This window comes from Anser brachyrhynchus (genome assembly GCF_964034855.1).
Source record: "Anser brachyrhynchus genome assembly, chromosome: 4".
NCBI lineage: Eukaryota > Metazoa > Chordata > Aves > Anseriformes > Anatidae > Anser > Anser brachyrhynchus.
In genome coordinates, this window is record NC_137698.1 from 8,762,273 (window position 1) to 8,782,396 (window position 20,124).

General features: G+C 45.3%; 1 protein-coding gene across 3 annotated transcripts in view; it reads left to right on the forward strand.

Annotated features, from left to right (window-relative positions):
• Nucleotides 1-4,550: 4,550 nt before the first annotated feature.
• Nucleotides 4,551-20,124, forward strand: part of UNC5C (unc-5 netrin receptor C) — a 250,298-nt gene continuing 234,724 nt past the window's right edge. Inside the window, exon 1 of one of the 3 annotated variants that reach the window (XM_080591059.1) lies at nucleotides 4,551-6,744. In XM_080591059.1, the coding sequence (XP_080447185.1) occupies nucleotides 6,378-6,744 (367 nt within the window). In that variant the 5' untranslated portion in view covers nucleotides 4,551-6,377. Of the gene's footprint in view, nucleotides 6,745-7,072; nucleotides 7,612-20,124 lie in introns of those variants that run through there. The other 2 variants (XM_080591058.1, XM_080591057.1) reach the window with 2 other exon arrangements.

The following is a 20,124-nucleotide window of genomic DNA, read 5'->3' on the forward strand; positions in this document are numbered from 1 at the left end:
AAACTAGATAGCTTTAGATAATCTGCAACACTCCCTGGTTAAAATACAGCTCTCGCTATTGTGCTTATGGTTGGGAGAGCCTTACAGGTGAAAGGGCACAACATTTTTCACTTAATCCCAAAGGGCTCGAGCCAGTTTCCTTAAATGTCTGTGGAACTGCATCTGAAATAAGAGCAGACCCAGAATATCTGCATCTACTTGGGACAGAACTTAAAACTTCCTCCAGTGTTTTATCAGAAGTGCATGTGATCCTGGTTAGACTTCAGAAATAAGGGGAAATGTTATTTTTCAAGTTTGCTCGAGATTATATGTGCTCCACGGGAGGAAAGGCACAGCTGAATTCCTAGTAACATCTTCAGACAAAGAAATCTTAAGGCTGTCAATTTAAATTACTGTAGTAATGCAAACCACATAAGTTGCTTTCTAGCACTGAATAATGTGCTTTAAAGAGCTAAAGGTCACACTTAAAACACAATCACATGTTGTCATTATGGGTGATTTTTATTTTCATAAACTTTTCATCTTCAGCTGCGGGGTTGAGCATTTTTATTGTTCCATCATTTTGCAGCCTCTGCGTGGATAGATGAAACTGGGTATTTCTATTAAAACAAACTAATTACCGCTAAACAGGCAAGAATGCTGTTAATTAAGTGACTTAAACAAATCATGCAGTTTGTGAAACATTAAGGTCTGTTATAAGATGATAATGATAACTGCGAGTATTATAACTGCCATTATGAAAAGAATGTTAGAATAAATGTTCTGGAAATTATACAGTTTCTCTTCTACAGTTTTACATGGAACTTTTTTACTCCTTTATCTCTGAATTCATAAGCGCCACATACACGCACAGCTTGGAGCACTTCACAAAACAGAATAAATACATCTCCTCTTTCAAATCAATAAAGCCACTTCACTTAACAAAGGCTTCATTCTTGTTGGAGCAATCAAAATCTATATAATGTTTGCTTTGATTACCGTACTGGGATATCTTTTGCCTGTACAGTTGGAGCTCTAATTGCCCTGCCACCAAGAGGCCAGGAGAAAAAATACTGAAAACACACAGCCAGACACTGCACTACAGGCGCCTACAATGGCTTTCCTCCTACTGTTGAATGCTCTGCTCAGGAATTTGAGGGCTTCCTTATGAAAGTCTCTTTCTGGGATTAAAAAAAAAAAAAAAAAAAAAAAAAAAAAAAAAAAAAAGGAGGGGGGGGGAGGACAAAAGAAAAAAGAAAAAGATAAAAAAGATAAGTGAAAGGTGACAAAAAAGATGATTTGGCTATACATCAGTGGGAGTAAATGCATGCTAGGAAGGTGCAGTAGAGCAGCCATAGGGAGCGTTGCATTTTGAACCCACTGTACAACAGAACAGTTTCTCAAGTTTCAAACTGAAAATAGTAATAATAAATAATAATAATAATAATAAATAATGATAAATAAAGTGAGGCTAAAGTTTTGTTCTGGTTGTAGTTGTCTTGCTTTTTTTCTCACAAAGCAGATGTAAACGGGGAGGTTGGGTCCACTGCCACATGCTCGGACTCCCATCATTTGCTTAATGTGATCTGCTTTTGCCAAATAGCTCATGCACAACCCTGCGGATATATTTAACCACGAAGAAGAACTCTAACAATGAAAAACATACCATTTTTGATCTAGAAGGAGACAAATTAAGGGCACACAGATGTGTGTGCAAGTTTGACCCTCTTGTACAGCACCAAAATGTCATGTTAAGAATGATACCTTGCTAGCCGTTCTGGAAAGGGGGTTTCTTGGAAAACTTGTTTCTTTATAGAAAGAGCATCGTCCTAAATGTTGTTTGCTGGAAAGTTTCCTTATACTTCCTTACTATTGCTTTCTGCATGCTCTCAGCTTCCTGCCCTGAGAAGCAGATCAATAAATACTGCAATTGTAGCTCTTTCTAGTGGCACTTTATGCAAAGTGTATCAGGGAAAAGGGAGGCCTTAAAATAATAAATGGAGTAAGAGCGACCCATCAAGCGGATGGGGATAAACACAGGGTACAGACTGGCATCTGTCAGTCACGGCAACATTCATCTCAAAGACAGATCTGTAGCAACAATGCTGCAAAAATAAAGAAGCGACGGAGAGAGGAGCGCAGCCGCGCTGCGCGACAGACCGGGCCACTTTTCAACCTCCTCGCGCCCGTCCACCAAGCTCGAGCAACCTGCTGTGGGACGATGTCGCCTGTCGCCAGGCCGAGGAGGGTATTTGCTCGGGGACAAAACGCTCCCGGCGGGGCCGGGGCCGCCGGAGATGTCGCACGCCTCCCTCTGCCGGCCGCGGCCGCCAGCGCTGTGCCGCGGCCACCGGCATCGCAGCACCGGGCTCACCGGCTGGGGCTGCGCCGCGGGACGCCGGGGGAAGGAGTGCGGAGCCCAGAAGGATCGAACTCCTTTTTTTTATTTATTTATTTTTATTTTTTTGGGGATGGGGAATGTTTGGATATGGCGCCGCGCCGCAGGAGTACGTTCGTCAGGTGCTCGTGGTGGTGAATTGTGCCTGAATGAGCTACGGCTCGGGAGCTGCTCAGAGCAAATATTCACCAAACAAATGTGAGGAGCGAATAAATACATAAGAAATCTGTGATCTGTTTACAGGTAACGCAGGTGAAGGAAAAACTCTTTGGGTATATTATTTGGCTGTAGTCAGAGGGCACAGATTTCCAAAATCCCCGTGATCAAAGATTTCCAGGGGCAAGGAACTTGAGCCCCTCTGCCATTCAAAATATAATGTCCCTGACTAGTGAAAGAACACCTTTGAGTTGTTTTTTTTTTTAATCTTTATTCCCTAGGCATGTGAGTCCCCAGTTCCAGCAGCATCCTATTGCACGAGTTACAAGCTCAGTATCAACAGGAGGATATGCGCAGTATCCAGCAGGAATACAGGTACAGAATTTGGCCTATAGCATAATTACTTGAAATGTTCCTTTAGTTCAAGAATGTCCTCTTCAGACATTGTGAGAAGCGAAAACGATTGAAAGAACAATGTGGGCAACATTAATTGCCATAGATTTATTAAACAAGCGGGAACATGTGCATTCAAAAAGGTATTGCAAGGACATCATATTGCTTCGCAGTTAATTCAGCACAGCTCTGGAGTGTTGCTTACTATGAGGTGAAACAGTTCAAACCCCTTTTCTCTGGGTAGTGACATAGATTTTGACCCACAATCTTGCTAATGTAATGTCTGTACTGAAAATTTAGCACTCTAGTACAGCACATAAGCTTGGGTGATCTTTGGAAGATCTGGTTCCCTAAATGAGTAAACAGAGCAGTGATCTATGATTCCAAACTTTGGAAGCTGAAAAACAGTCACCTGTTTACATTGATTTTACTAGCTCTGAAATAAATTTTTCTCAGGCCACAATTCCACCACAAATAGTCATTCCCAGCATGACGAAAAACATCAGAAGTTTCAACTGGGAATGATATTGTGTTGTTCGTGAAACGTAGGATATCAGAAGGGTAGTTTCATTTGCTGATCCACAGCATCACACAAGGCAATCACAGAGGAAGTAATTGCCTACCTAAGCAGTGAGATAAAACCGCAGCATTTGATGGCTTGCGGTATGTATGTCAGGGAAGTAAGACACATGTCTCACACCTGCTTTTTTGATTATGCTGTGCTGATGCTGCCATAAAATAAGAGCAGCATGGCAGTGCCTGAGGGAATGGCACAGCCAAAAGCAGGTGTGTGATATACCTTCCATGACATGCATGCCACATGCTACCCAGCACTGCAGTCAGCGGAGGAGCTTGCAAAATACAGCCCTCACTCAGGTACTTCATGCTGCTTTAGGTGTATTTCAGTAGCTGAGAGCATCCTGACTACCTACTACTTGATGTGGAGCCTGAATCTGCATCCCTTATTAACACTTGTGTAGTAAGGGTTTCCTCAGGGGAGGTGCCCAGAAAGGGCAGTATCTGCCTAGGGACACGATGCTCAGTGCGAGGATGGCTTACTGAGTCTTACCTATAACCATCAACCCAGGGATGAGATTCCTCTGCTTGTTCAAACCAGCACTTCTCAAGTCCCACCTAACATGGGGTACTTAGCTACCTCTGTTCCAGTCATGAATCAAGTTTCCCAAATCTTTGCAATGGGGATTGGGACTCTGTTTTTGCACAGTGCCTGCTGCAATGTACGGCATTCCCTGAGCTGTACCACCGTACCAAAGGAAAATATAAATTACCTGTCCCTTGAGTTCAGTAATTAGATTAAGGTTTGTATGAATTGTTATAAATGTAGAGAATCTTTAGAAAACATCTAGAGCAAAAGGCGGTAACTTATACTAACATTCACAATATCAATTATGAAAGCTGATAGGGCTTCTCTGATCCAGTATGCCTTCTAATTGATTGTTTTGCAACTCCAGATGTTTGGGCAATAAAACACATTGAAGTCAAATTTACCAGCTCTGCACTTTCAGAAACTGCCTGTCAAGAGTTTGAAATTCCAGAGTTGGCAGCAGGGGTGAAAAATTTCAAGTATTGATTTAGAACCTAACTCTCATTTTAAAAACTTTTATTTTGAAAAAAAAAAAACCATACAAAAAAACAAACCCTTGAGTACACAAGTTTAAAAGAAACATAATATTTTATATCATTTATAAAACCTAATAATGTTGCGCAGTCACTTGCTATGGATGTGTAATTTGAAGTTGCTATTTCTTGAATCTAGCTGAAGAACCAACTAAAGTGGCACCGGTTAGGCACCTAAGTCCACTTTCCAAAACAAACTGTTTGACACTTCATTTATGTCTAAATATGAAAACTGGAGATTAACTTCTGCTTCAGATGTGTTTACGAAGGCTATTCAGTGATTTTAAAGAACATTTAAAGATGACTAAGTGGTAAACTTAACTTTGGATATACTTTTAAGTCATTTGCTTGTCAAACAGTCGGGAAAACATCCTCCCCAACCAGGTTCTATAAGGAAAACAAAGAAAGAAACAACAGTAACAACAACGAAGCAACCGCTTTTGGAATAAATCCAGGCAATTTGCACTTTCTAATCCCAAATCCCTGAATTATCTCCGTCCTTTAACTCCTTTGTCAAATCTGAAATTTATTAAGCTGGGCTAATAATTCTGCTTATCTCACTGGGAGAAAGGTAAAGAGCCCGTGGGGCAGACCGGCTCCTGACCGGGCAAAATCCAGCTCAGTGGCATTTGGGATGGCCCGGCTGCAAACAGCGTTTGTCAGCGCATGGAGGATCTCTGAGGATGCTCCATGATTTTGGCACATGTAGCATCCTTGGATGCACTGTTACGCATAATGGAGCACAGAAAGATTTGAAAGCCCTTTTTCCAGAGGAGACAGATCCCTGTTTAGCTATTTAGTGCTGCTGCTTGAACCAGCTCCTCCAGGTCAAAGTATGCCCCCTTCCAGTAGGAAAGTGATTCCTCCACACCTCAGGCTGCACCGCCCTTGCTCCTCTGTTGTCCGCCACAACTTGGCTATCGGGAAAAGATTTGCTTTGTCCCCTAGCTGAGAACTGGCTGTCCCCATGCCATCACTCGTGTCCTGGCTGTGGAGCAGCGATGCTCCCCATGCACCTACACGGGGGCAGAGAGGCTGACAGGTTGGCAGCCACCAGGGACCCCCGAGCAGGGCTGCAGGGACATCGGCTTGAAATTGGGATGGACCTGTTTAATGAGGTCACTGAGGTACTAACTAGAAACTAAGCCTGGAACTATAGGTAATACTCCTGGGAAGCCCCGAAACATCAAAAATAAATTAACTCCGTTTAATGGAGAAGCCAGCCCTGCCTCCCCTGTCCCCTGTGGCAGTAGATGTGCCCATCAGCTGGTGCTGCAGCAAATATATCTTCCACACGTGGCATCTTTCCGGGGTCTGGTTTCTTGCCTCTGCAAAGTTTCTCTTAGCACAAGGGAAGCAGTAAATACTGAAAAAATGGGAGAAGCTCCCAACTTTACCAAGTTATGGCAAAACTGGTGAACAAATACCGTACACGGAGAAACGCTCTGCTGACGACCAACCTGAGACATGAGGCTGGGGAGCGTGATGTTCGGGATGTGTGAGCAGCACATGTGATCCAAAAAAAAGCTCCTGTTCTACAGCCAAGTTCTCCTTGTTCAGAGTTCCCTTTCCACTCAGCCTCAGGACTCAGCTCCAGGGTTCTGATGGAGCCTCCCAGGCCCAAACCTGCCCCTTTTTCTCACTCTGTGCCTGTACAAAAAAGAAACGATGCCTCCCTGTTGCACGGCAGCTTTGTGTCAGCTGCTGAGAAGAAAAAGACCCCCGCAAAAACAAACCAAAATAACAACAACAAAACACAATAGACCCCAAACCTAGAGATGGGAATGGTCTGTAAAGTCACGGGGTGGGGGTGATGGAGCCTCTGTGGGGACAAGCAGCTCCTGTGGCCCCTGGGAAACCCTTCTACAGCATCGCCACTCGCTGCTACTTTTTCCTGCCGAGGGCAGAAGGCAAAGCCAGCATGTTTGGGAAGGTGCTAGCTGCAGAAAACAGCTTTCCTTGTCTCGCAGGCAGCCCTGCAAGGTTGGGTTTCGGGGCTGGGGAAGTAGAGGCTCCCCGGAGCACCACGGTGTGCGGAGAGCTGCGGGGCTGCAGCCCCCTGGCACTGGCAAAGCCTGGCATGGGAGAAGCTGGGTCCGGTCACCACCTGCCTGGGCTCTGCAAAGGGAAAAGCAAGTTAGAGACAGAAATCCCAAGCCGACACAAGCTCCCGGAAAGCGGTAAAACCCGAGTGAGCCCCGGCCGAGCAGCGAACCTCAGCTGTGGGCGCTGCCATCCCACCGAGCGAGATCTGGTGGACGCGCGGCGAAGGCGGGGGGCAGCGGAGAGCATTTTTTTGGGGGGGGGGGGGGGGCAGGGGACAGCATTTGGGGTCCGAGGGGAGGGGCCGGGCTGTCCCCAGCCTTGCGAGAGGGACCCGGGGGGGGGGGGGGGGTAAGGGGAAGAAGCCCCCCGGGGCCGGCTCCCCGGGTCCCCCCCCGGTGCAGCCCCTCGCCCCGTCCCCCACCGCGGGCGGGCTGCGGGGGGCTGGATGCGAGCGCCAGTGCGCGCCTCGCCATCCGCGCAGGGGAGCGGGCGGCGGGGGCCGGTCTGCGGCGGGTGGTTCCCAGCCTCCCCCGCCCCCTTTCCCTCTGGGTTTGCTCCTCGGCTCCTGCTCGCATTTGATCGCAGGCGGGCGGCGCAGCCCCTCTCCCCAGCCCAGCCCGGCCCGGCCCGGCCCCCGCCCGTCCCCGCCCCGCGGGCTGCGGGCTGGAGGCAGCCGTGCCGAGCCTCGCCGAGCCGTGCCGAGCCGTGCCGTGCCGAGCCTCGCCGTGCCGAGCCGCCCTCGGGAAAGCATCTCTCTCCGCCGTGCTCCGCGCCCCTCCGCGCCCGGCCATGCTGTGCCGCTGCCCCCCCCCGGCCAGCGGAGCCGCCCCCCGCGCAGCCTGAGCGCCTCCGGGAAGCGGCGCTCCGCGCTCCGGCCATGGGGAAGGGGCTGGAGGGCACGGCGGCCCGCTGCGGGCTGGGACTGGGATACCTGCTGCACACCGTGGTGCTCCCCGCGCTGGCCGTCCTGGGGGCCAGCCGGCCCGGCTCCGCCGCGCAAGGTGAGGCAGCGGAGCGGGGTGGGGGGGAGACCTGCGGGGTGCCGAGACCAGGAGGGGGTTTTCTCTCCACGCGTGAGCCGCCCCGTCCGGGCACGGGCGTGGGGAGGGTCCCCGGGAGGCGGCGTGGGGCTGGAGGGGGTCCTGGGGAGCCGGGGGGCAGCGGCGGCTCCAGCCCCGCCGGGCTCCGCTCGTGGGCGCACGCCCCGGAGCGCGATGGAGCCGGAGGGAGCCGCGGCGTCGCCTTTATTTTTACTCCCCCCTGCGCCGGAGGACGGCTCAATCCGTCTCTGCCGGCGCCTGGGTGTCAGTGCCCCTGTCAAAGGGAGAGCGCCTCGCTCCGCCGTGCGCCCCGGGGATGCGTGGGGAGCATCACAAAGAGCCCCGGCGGCGTGGCACCGGCTGGGGCTGCCGCAGGGCGGGCGGGCACAGCGGGAGGCGGCTTCTCGTGCGAGCCGCTGCCAGATAAAACTTTCTCGGTGCTTTTCTCCTCTCTTCCCGGGAGTTAGAGCTCAAGTGGAAATGGTGGCTGCTGCTGGGAAATACTTTTCTGCGAGCTCCTCAGAGAGGGAGGTTGCTGCTGCATGTGGGCACAACCGCACACGGCAAGGATGTTCGGCTTCAGTAAAGCGTTTGCAAATTCCTGGTGACATGGGTAGCGAGAGGAAGGAATTTTAGAAGCCGATGTTGTTTTTTGTGTTTGTTTGTTTGTTTTTCCTATATGCCACCAGGAAATCACAACGCGCACCAAAGCTTTGATTTGGAGGTGCTAGCCTAACGCGAGTGGAAGAATTTTTTCCCCTCAGCATCCCCGATGAGAGGCACTTGAGATGGCCACGCAGACCTGACCCCGGGCTCTCGCCCGGCCATTACAAGGCACGCTCTGCTCTGGCCTTTTTGCCCGGAGAGCCGTGAGGGTTGCTGTGAGTGCCGCTGCCCCGGCAGGATTTTGGGAGCCATAGGCTTGCTGGCAGGGGCTGGATGCGCCCTACATCGTGTCTGTGCATGTCACTGCGCGTATCCCTTCCCCGCTGGTACTTGCTCCATCCTCAGAGTCGTGTTTCCTTAATGTGCCGGGCATTTATCTCGTGGGGATATCAGAAACCTGGTCATGAAAAGGAGGTTGCAGAGAATGGGAGTACAGAATTCATTATGCGTCGTGTCACATTTCTGCATCGTTTTCTTTCCCTGCTTGGTTTCGTGGTGGAGATGGGGCAGGCTTGACTTTTTGTTTTTAGAGGTTTTATTAGCACAGCGTGCATGTAGACCGAGATGTCAGTGCCTATGTATCAGTCTGTGCAGACAGGGGGTGTCAAAGGGAGAAGATCCCCTCGGGTGGCTGGACCTGGAGCAGAAAGGAGCCCTGAATTCACGTGACAGATGGCCCGAGCGGGGAAGAGGGGACCTGCTGTGTCTAGCTGCTTCAGACCGCACGTCTCCCCGACACAGAGCACCCGCACCCGCTCCGATGGCCTCTCGCTGCCACACGTGTGTAACGCAATGCTGCCTGGCAGGAAGGATGCACACACACCTGGGGAGAGGGGAGATGAGGGGAGAAGGGAGAAAGGAGAGGGGAAAGGGGAGAGGGTCCAGGGCCCTGCTCCTGGGCCGGTGCCTGTGTGGATGCTGGGCAGGAAGGCACGGGCTTGGGATCTCTGATGGGTGCAGGTGTGCTCACGTACTGAGAGAGGGAGCAAGAGGTCCCCAGCACCGTTTTCCATTGTTTGCCATGTCACAAACTTTCCACAGTCGGGTGGAAAATCCAGGGACCGTGGCCGGGAGGTAATCTTTTGGTTTTGAGTCATTTTTCCATGCCCGCTTTTATTTTTGTTTCCTGTTTGCTAGAAGTGGGTGCAGGATTTGAGTGCAGACCTGGTTTTGGCATCTTTCCCAGAGCTGGGGGATTGTCTGAGCGGTGTTTGCCTTGGTGATCTTCATGTGTCTGTACGTAGTGCTTCTGTAAGGCAATGAATCAACAGTTTAACTATGCCCTCTTCAGGAATTTTTCTCACCATATAGCACTGGGCAAAGTTTTACCACTGCTTTATTTATACATTTCCAAAAATGCACAAATGTTAAAAGGATCCTTACCCACCTCTGTTCTCCAAAGTCTTCCTCCAGCTGGTCCACCTCCTCCAAAATGGAACCACTCCGCTCGTGTTTTTGTTCGCAGTCCTTGGGAAGCAGCAGAAATGGGATATGGGGAACCTGACCTCCAAACCGGTCTTGGTCTTCTGATTTTCAGTGGGTCTGGAGCCAGCTGGCTTGGTTTTAATTGTGCAAACAATTCAGTCTTCACTTGTGATACCTTGAAAAGGAAAAAAACAACCCCAAAACAACCTTAAAGGGGTGTCTGCAAACCGCAAGCACTGCCATATAGCTATGATTTTAAGAGGCGGGGATGGGAAGAGAACGAGGCTCTATGCACTTTTTTTTCCAGTACTTGCTGCTAATGATATTTCTTGTTTTGCTTTTCTTCTCCATTCCCCAACCTGCTTTATCTTTTGAAGCAGGCTAGGGAAGCCGTGGGCATTGTCGGGGCTTCTGCTTTCATGCTTTCCTTTTCCATTGCTTTTTGGAAAATAAATTTATCAATTGAGTATTTGGTGGACCAGCCTCCACGCTCCCTTGCAGAGAGATTCGTATCACTGCATCCCAGAATCCTCCTGTAAGCTGTTCAGCAGACCTAAATACACTTTTTTTATTAGCATTTCTTATCTTATTATCTGAAGCTGTCTCAAGTATTTTTCCGTTGTTATCAGGAGAGAACAGGAAACGGCCCAATGTTGGAGAGAGACCATAACTTTTAAAGGGGGGTGAATGGGGCCAGGGGGATTATTAAGCCAAAATCAACTCTGATGTGTTGTTTGCCATATCCATTACACCACTATAAAAAGCCACATCAGAAGGAGAATTCAATTGTCCCAATGTGTGAAAGAAAAGAGCAACCGCCTCTGGACCTAAGCGCCAACCTGTGCCCAGCATCTCGGTGCTATCTGCCCGCAGAGCAACTTTTCCTGCAGATATCTGGTCTGCTGGGTTTCAGCTGTTGCTGGGTTTCAGCTGTTGTGCTTCCCCCCATCTCAGGGCATTAAAAGTGTTTGAAGAACTTTTTCCTGTGGCCCCACTCTCTTTTGAGGGTTAGGTGGGACAAGAGGGAGGGTGGGCTATGTATCTGCAGTGACAAGCTGTACAGACTGATACTGAAGGTGTAAGAGATGGATAGAAAAGTCAAAGGGCTGCATATTAATCAGTTTTTGTTTCAGTTTTTCCTTTACAACAAAAGACTACATTTTTGATGCTTAACCCCTCAAACCTAATTAAATTAAGCTGATAATTTAAAAAGAAAACTCTAAAAGAGCCATATGTGCAGATATTTGTCGTACCCCAGCACAGCCTTTATTAGCAACAGCAGCAGTTTGAAAATGCTTGGTGCGGAAAAAGTGAAACACAACATGTGAACGTACTAACCTTTTGGGGATGCACTTCGTGATTAAATACCTAAATGCATCTCGTTGAAAAAAGGGGGGGAAATGGACTTAATTTTCTTGATGCATCAGTAGACCCCTTGTATTTGATCGTGTGGATGTAATTGTATTTGCATCAGTAAAGCCAAGCAGTATTTCACTGCGAACAGATAAACCCATTTGGAACATTAATCTGTTTTAAAGGGATGTGCTCTTGCAGATCTCAGTGACGTTCATGAGTTTGGGCCGGATGTTGCAGCCCTTGCTCACCCCCAGGAACATTTTAGTACTGCAGGAGGCTTCACTGAAAGCAAAGGTGGCCCGCCAGGTTGCCTTGGCTGGCTGACTTGTGATTTCAGCAGGGTTGAAATGAAGTCGAGAGATCCGTCTGTGGGTTGAGAGCTTCTCCCTGGGAATAAGGGAGTCAGAATCTGGGCTTTTGTTCCATCAGCCTTCAGCAGCCAGTTACAACAGTTATATAAAAAAAAAAAAAAAAAAAAAAGTGCATCAAATACAGCCCCCTTCTGATGGCTTTTCAGCATTACTGTCCTTGTCATTCTTCTGTGTGGTAAGCATGCGCTAGTGCATCTCAGCATTTCACCCTGCATGTTTACACTCAGTCATTTTATATGGACCCTTCTTCACACAACTTTTTTTTTTTTTCATAGTAATTTCAAAACCCTGGTTATTCACTATATTTTGGGACTCGCTTTGTGTGTAACATCCAAACTCAGAAACAGGAAAGAACATTAACCATATTAAAAAGATTTTCCTAATTTAATTTTCCAAACACAGCACATCTGACAACTGTGTTCCAAAGCTGGGCAAATCACTTCCATAGCTGGTCTGCACAGCAAGAGAGAAGAAAATGTGGGTTATATTTATTGGGCATTTTCAAATAAATACCTTGATTTTTGCACAAGTAGAAGACTGATGTTTAGAGGCACAGTCTGCCCAGTTCAGTTGAACAGGACACAGAGCAGCATCAGTTCTCACGGTAGGTGAGAGGAGCTCAGGCTGGTAGGCCAGTAATTGAGTATTTCTGAGCTGTGTATGATTAGTTTTGTGTATATGCAAAACACTAAGGAGAGTTGTAGTTTGAAAAGTGAAGCTACTCTTATTTCAGGCTATCAGCTAGGTAGTCTTGTTTGGAGTAACCTGATTTATATGTTTCTTCCTTTCTGGTGTCTTTCTGGATTTTTAAATCATTGGATTTTTGAGGAATCTGGTTCCTGAGTTGTGGAAAAAGGGAAAAAACAGTCGCTTTTGTAGCTTAGCATAAACGTATGTTTTAATTGCTATAATAATGGTGATTTTTCTAAGTAAATTTCAAAATAGTGGATGGTTAGCTGGCATTTAGACAAGTAGGATTTGACTCAATGTGAGTCTCAAGCATTCAGATCACTGGTTTGTCATCTAAAACATGTCAGACCTTTGAAATAAAGGTTCATTTAATCACGAGTGCCCTTCCTGGGCAATATGTTTCATATATGTATATGGCACTGTAATAAAATAAAATGTAATTCCATTTCCCCTTCTGTCTGTCCTCCCTTCTGGGTGGGGAGAGGAGCGTGTGTATAAGTGAAGTGCATGCATTGTTAGCCACCCAGTGGAGGTATTCCAGTTTAGCAGGCAGTGATCTTGGCACTGGTGCCAATAAAGCAGTAATTACATCGCCTGTCATTTTCATTAGCCATCTTCACTTCCACGTTCGACTCGGAGGTATAAAACAGCGCGAGCTTTTAAAGCCTAAGTCAAGGATTAAATGTTAGGGATAAGAGACACGCAGACGTTTTCCAGTTGGCTACAACCTTCGTCAACAGAACTGCAGAACAATGTTGTACAGAGGCACAGTTCAGTGCTAAGTGCTTCCAAGGACTGAAGGGATGGCGGTGTTTGAAGTGATTTATTGCGTGTGCTCAGTAGAGTCCGGTCTCGGGAGCAGGCACCCCTGGAGCTTTCCATCGAAACATTATCCAAGAGGTGATCTGAAGGAAATGGTATTGAGTCTTCTGGGAGGCCAACTGTATGCAAAGACAGACTTCATTTGCATCATTTGTAAGCAAGCATTTGAAATTATGGTCAAAATGGAAAAGGTTATGAAGCAGCTTGCGTTGAACAAATGGAAACAACAACATTCCCCTTAATTTTGCACATACTTTGTCATTTTGTTTCTCTGTGCTTTATTTAATGAGGTCGTCTGCAGATATTCCAAGCCCAAACTCTGGCAGCGTGATAGGAAGGGGATGTATTTAGTATTGCCATTGGTTTTATAATAGGTATGCTTAAACATTTTGCAGAACATCAGTTGTGTGGTGTTTTTTTCTGTTTAGATCCGTCTTTCTAGGGTAGGCACGTGGCATAAAACTGACTGTAAGCTGTGGGCATGCACATTTGCCAGAAAAGGTGAAGCAAAGCCTCAAACTGTGGTTGTGTTCCTGTCACTTTCCTCCAGGCTGGCTCTGCTCATACAAACAGTGTTCACAAGTAAGGCACAGCGACTCACAGCACTGGGCAAGAGCTGCCAGAGGTTTTCCGAGCTTGCCGTAACCTCAGAGATGCTCGTGCATAGCGTTCCCCCTAGGTAGTCATCACGAGAACAGCTTCCTGTTTGCTTTCATAACTCCATCCCAAATCGCACGTACGTTAAGCAGGAAACATGGGATTTCCTCCTAATTCACCAAACACTGGGATTTGGGGAGTCCCTTTATAGCTTGGCATGTTATTATCCAAAAACTTGAGCTGGGGGGAAAGAAAAAAAAAGCTTCATGCAAAAACAGTTTCACTTAAAAACGAGCTTTTTATCAATATGGAAAGCTACATGGGGCGGAAGAAATCAATTTTGTTTATTTGCATTGGGGAGGGGGGGTGAGGCTGAAAAAAAAAAAAAAAACCCTAATCAAAACCAGAAGAGATTCAGTTATTTTAGTGAAAAGGTCAATAATGCACCAAATATTTGCTGTGCTGGCCAAACTGTTTTTACATACCCTGTCTAAAAATCTCTCGGATGTTCAGTAAAAATGAGAAATAAAAAAGTTATGGAATCTTCTGACAATAACAGCTTTCATTTCCATTTCCATTTCTCAAAATAGCCCAACCAGCCTTGTGAAAAAACTCACTGTTAAACTTGACTTACAGTCCTGGTTCGGCACTGGTTAAGGCACACATTTACAGCACTTTCTAGGTCTTATCCTCTTTTTTTTTTTTTTTTTTATTGCGCTGATTGAACTCTGATGCAGATTGAGGTGGAGAGACCCAGATTCGCCATGGTGCCTGACTCGGGAAGGACAGGCAGCACTGGGTTTAGGGGACTGCCTTTGCCATTCCCCAAATACAGCTCTCCCAGCTGCTCTAGCTTGTGTGAGTGTGGAGCAATCCCATAAAAGCAGGGTCTTCCCATACATAAGTATGCAATACGGCAGTGCTTAGTGCCCCTCCAAATTTCCTTTGTTATGAGTCCTACATTGGCAGAGCAAGTAGGAGACAGCAAATAAGTTGTGCATGCTCACATCAGCGAGTGGCACTGATGTGGGGACATCTGAGGTTGCCTCTTTAGGATGGCTTTGCTACATGGTTGCATTGCTGGAGATAATGAGAGGCTCTCATTTGTCACATCCCATTAATTTCTTAATTTTTAATCCATCTTGCTGAACTGGGAGGACAGATGTTTTTATCTCTGTTTGGTGGAGAGATGTAAGGTGAATCACGTAAGGGTGTGGAGCAAATGTGTATGGAAGCCGAAATGAGAACTGGCGGCTTGAAATGAGAACTGGCCAGAGGTGGTGTTTGATGCTCCAGTCCTTCCTTCTACTTATCAGACAAGGCCAAAGATGAGGGCTGCAGAGGCCATGCTACATTGAAGGCTCTCAGATGCTTTCCCAATGTTGAAGTTCCTGGGTTCCCCCAGCAGTTTGTTTATATATGCTGTTATCTCAAAAAATGTATAAAAAATGAAGGGCAAACCCACATGCCATTGCTCAGAATAGGGATGCTTCCTGGAAGTTGTGTCTTTACATTGGCAGATATTTAGGGTGGGCTCATTTACTTCTGTGAAATCTACAGTGTTATCCCAAATTTGCACGGAGTGGTAGCAGGTCTGTGGATGACTGCAACACAGCTGTAAATGGAATAAGGATCACCGCCTTGGGTGGTTTTGTTTTGTTTTTTAATCTTCAGTTCAGGAATATCTTATTCAACTGTACGTCGTTCATCTGAATGAAGCAACTTACGCTCCAAAGGACCTTGCTGCCTTAGCAGTGGCAAAAGCTATGAGGTTACCCAGGCAATTAAATCAAAGTCTTTTTTCTCTCCTGGAGGTAACATTATCAACAATAATGCTAAGGAGCTTGGAAAGATTTTACTGGCCTGGCAACAGCTGAGCATTTTCTTGTTAGATAGTTCCTCCCAATCCCTTTTTAGTTATTTTCAAGAAGTAAAGTAGCTTTATTTCTTAGTCTCATATTGAGTGAGAGGTTGAAACATTAAGCTCTGTGGATTAATGGTGTATCCTTTGAGAGAAAGGAAAGCTCGCGTTTTCCTTGGTCCCCTGAGTGCTTGGATGCAATTGTTTGAGAAATCTTGAATTTCATCAGCTAGAGAGGAGGAAACAGGCAAGTAAACCTTGACTGATCTGTCAAAAGGGTTTGACTCCATTGCCACAGTTTTGGAAATTTGTTTGAACTCATCGTTTTTCCACAGATGTTTCTTTGCTTGAATTTAGTACATATCATGTGAGGCAGGGAGAAGTGATCGCTACGAGATTATTAGAAATTCAGAGATTCTTTGAGAGGTATATTCCAACCATAAACTTGCTAAAATAATGCTTGGAATGTGAATTGCTTTACTCTTATGATGTTTGGTGTCTTTATGTATTGTATAGATACATAGCTTGTCTTATTCAGTCCCAACATATGTGTTTATACTCAAAAGTTTACATATTTAAAGAAAATGATGATATGGTCTCCCTGAATGAGGTTAATTGCAGTTCATTCATACCAAAATCGAGGAATAAAAAGTGGGACAGAATAGCAAGTGAGACTGATTCTGTTCTCATGTGTCCGATTTGCCTACACGGACTGAAACAGAGTTGCTCCTGTTTGCTGGGAGTAATTCAGAGTACACACGTGTACACTCTCTTGGTCTGAATTAATTTCCCCTTTCAATAACGTATCTCCCAGTTTTGCTGGCTACTCCTGGAGTTAGCACATGTATTCCTTTTGCCTCTCAGTTGTACGGCATCAACGCCTTCCAACAACAACCAGAGCCAAGAGCGTAGCAGCGAGGTGTCCAGACTGAGATTTTGGATTGCCTACAGCCAGCTGAGACTACAGTGAAACCTCTGTGGCTTGGGCTTTTATTTTAGGATTAGGACAAAACTCGCTAGTGTTTTCAGCTAGGAGAGAGTTTCCCCTCTCAAACTGGGTCACTGCAGATCTGAAAATCTGAGTTTATTACAGAAGACCTGAGGTCTGTCCGGTTAAGGGATGGGGCTATAATTAAACGGTGCAGAATGTGCCCTTGTACCAGCGCTGTTCTCACTGAATTGGCTCATGAATTACTAGTATTCCTTGCTGTAAGCTCTTTGGCCCAAAAGCTGCGCTAGTTTTTGGCAAATCATCATGCCCATTAAAAATTCCTTTCACGCAGACATTGCAAACATAGCTTAGGGACTTCCTTTCTGCTTCCTCACCAGTTTCTGAAGGTGAGGGTAACTTTTTCAGTATCTTGCTGAAATAAAACGCAGCGATCTTCTTATGCAGCATATCTCTGCTGACGAGGATGCGAGTGCTGTTTTTCCTTTTCTTCCTCATTTAAAATAACTGCACCTTAGAAAATAGGAAATTCCTAATTTCTTAGTTATGAAGTAACTAGGAAGTTTGTAGCTAGAAAGTGCAGTACTTGAGGTGTCAGTTTACTGTTGGTTTCCTTGATTTCCACCACCACCACCCCAGTACTTATATCAAGGAGAGACTTACACTATACAAGGCTAGGTTGTGGCCAACAAAAAATATTGCTCCATTAATTTCAAAGCCAGGGCACGGGGGCTGAACTGGTTCTGGGTTAAAAATATGTCAACACAAGAGTGTGAGTCTCCAGGATGTACAGACCTTGATCTGACCTTCTTTTGCTGGCAAGTTTGGTTGTGTGTGTTTGTTTGTTTATTTGTTTGTTTGTTTTAAGCTCAATAATTTGTACAATTCCACCTACGTGTCTTGATGTGGCTCTGCTGTAGTGAGATTAATACCATGCCCTACTTGAAAATCTGTTGTCGAGGTTCTTCCAGGTATTTTTTTTTTCTCTTGGGTTTTGTCACATTATTTTTTTTTCTTCGGTTTGTCACAGATAGGAACACTGACAGCCAAATGTCACCAACTGTAGGCAGATACCTACATAAATATCTATTACACACGAATGCATGGCAATTTCCTGCCTCAGCAGTCAGTCGCTTTTGAGCTAAAGTCCTCTACTTCTAAAAGCATGGGCTTCTGAGGCTGGAGTTAGAAATGTAACCTGGTAGCTGGTAACGAAAGTGGTAATTATCCTGGGTGTGGAATGAGAAGTGCCCTCTGCCTTTCACAAGCACTGTAAAAAGGCAAAATTGTTCAGCTTTTGCTAGCTTTTGTGCTTTACATGTCCTGCAGTATTTCTGTATGGTTCTTCTTCTTCCCTTTTTTTTTTTTTTTTTTGCTAAATCTTCTATATTAGTCTTGCATAGTAAACATAGCTTATTGGATAAAACCTACCAAATCTTGAAAACACAAGTGCTAATTTATTTACTTGCTTTGTAAACATTTCTATCATTTTGCAGTCTCCAGTGGAAAGTCTTAAATTTGCATTTATAAGAAACATTTAGGAAGAAAACTGAATTAAAATGACAAAGTGACATTGTGTGAAGTATTCATCTGCTAACATTTTACTGATGAGCTTATTTGATGAGAACTTGGTTTCATCGCAAAGATCTTTTCTCTTGGGGAAATCAACAGAAGACAATAACGAGATCAAATTTTGCTTTCTATCCCATTAGTTTCACTGGATTGCTTGGGATTTACTCACCTGAGAAAGACAAGAAAAATTTGTTCTTTTGTTCTTTTTTTTTCCCTGTTTTTATATCTGCTGCTACCAATGCAGGACATGTATCTTGCTCGTGGAGACTGGGCTAAGGTTAAGTTGCTTTTAAAGATAACAGTAGATTCCAGCGTCCTTGCATTTGTTTGGTATTGGTGACAGTCACTAAATCAGAGGAAGGAATGTTCAAACAACACGCTTGAGGAAAAGTGATTTTTATAGAAAGGGCCCATTCCTGCTAATAGCCAGTAACTGCACATAACCCCACTGACATTAAAAGTCCATTAGCTAAGCCCAGTTTAAACAGCAGCTGATGCTATGTCAGCTAAATGTACATTGGAATTTTTCATGTAATGCAGCAATAGCACTTCTGTAATTTTTCTAAAAGTATGTACATTAGGGAAAGCAAATGTCATCTGATAATAGTAAGATGAAGAGTTCACATTAAACTAGGGAAAGTTGTAATCAAACTAAAGTTCCCATCTGGCTGCATTAACAGGAAACAAAAGTAGTTACAAGAGAAGCAAGGAGTGTCGGGTTTGTGAATTAAAGCTAAATTAGCAAATTCAGGGTACAGTCTTCCGTAACACAGAATAACCTCAGAGGTGCTTATCTGTTTGGTTCTTTACTCTGAAATAGATTATGGCCTGGTCCAAGAGAAGTTTCTACTGAAGTCAGTGGGATGCTTTGTCATGTGCAGCTCTGGGTTGCCATGGGGAAAAAAAAGAAAAAAAATGTTATTTGCTGGCTATTTAGGAAATATGTCTCATTATGGTGGTGTGAAAACATTTAGCTTGTCAAGATACTGTGTTTGTATGTCTACAGCCTTAAATTCTAGTTAACCATTTGCACAGCAAATAGCATCTACCCATACCAGTATATCAAAAGGAGGACACGGGAGCATGGTGGGAAAACGATGCATGTTTGTTGAAAAGAAGCATGACAGGTGTCAAAAGAGTGGAAATTAACTTGTTATTTATCTTCAAAAGCAGCCAGCAGACTAGGGACCTCATTCTTTGGTCTTGGGGCCCTCTGAAGCACTGGTTAGCACTCGGTTTGGCAATCAGTCCAATCCTAAAAAGTTGTTTCGAATTCAGCTTTGAAAACAGATATTGTGCTATAAAGCCCTTGTGGAGGCAGACTAAGGGTTGTTTAGTAAGCTAATAGGAGAGCTGGAAGCAGAGGGGTAATTAGTCCCTTGCTGTCATGCTCACAACCCCCTCCACCTCCTCTTTGCTATTATCAGTCCATTAGTGAAACCTTGTGCAAGTACTGACAAGAGCAGAGCTTAAATACCTGATCGGGGTAGGCATACCCACAGCAAAAATCCTGCAAACACATCCAGAGGGCTCACTTAAACTCTTAAACCGTGTTAATAGCACAAAACTCTTGTATGTGTCATGAGGCTGGCTTGAATTTTTTTTCTTCCCAGGCTGGAGGAGTCGACATTAGTAGCGTGCCCAGAGCAGACCATGTGTTTGTGAACCACAGACTTTAAGGAGAGTAATTCAATTGCATTTTTTTTCCCTTCTGGAACATAACATGTAAACATATTACTAACTAAAGCCTGGCTTTCATTACAAGCAGTAACTTTTTCATGTTGACAGATTTTCACATGGAAAGCTTTACTGAAAATGAGAGGAGACTTTTCTTGCCATCATTAGTTCTTGCTGCTTAGTGCTTTTATCAAGTACAGTAAAATACCATTTGAAATTAATTCCAAGCTTATATGGACATGTTTAATATAATTACCAAACAAAATCCTGTTTACTAACATATTGCTTGTGAAACCAGTCTGAATAATCTGGTCTCTGGCACACATGAATCAGGCAGTAATAACAGCTGTAAATATTTCACAATATACTTAGAGTGCTTTGATTTTAATACTGAATCCACTTTTGGGTTTTAAGGATGAAACATAGGTCAAAATTGACTTTCCTATATGTTTTTGCCTCCTCTCTTGCACTATTCCTCCTGTAAGTTA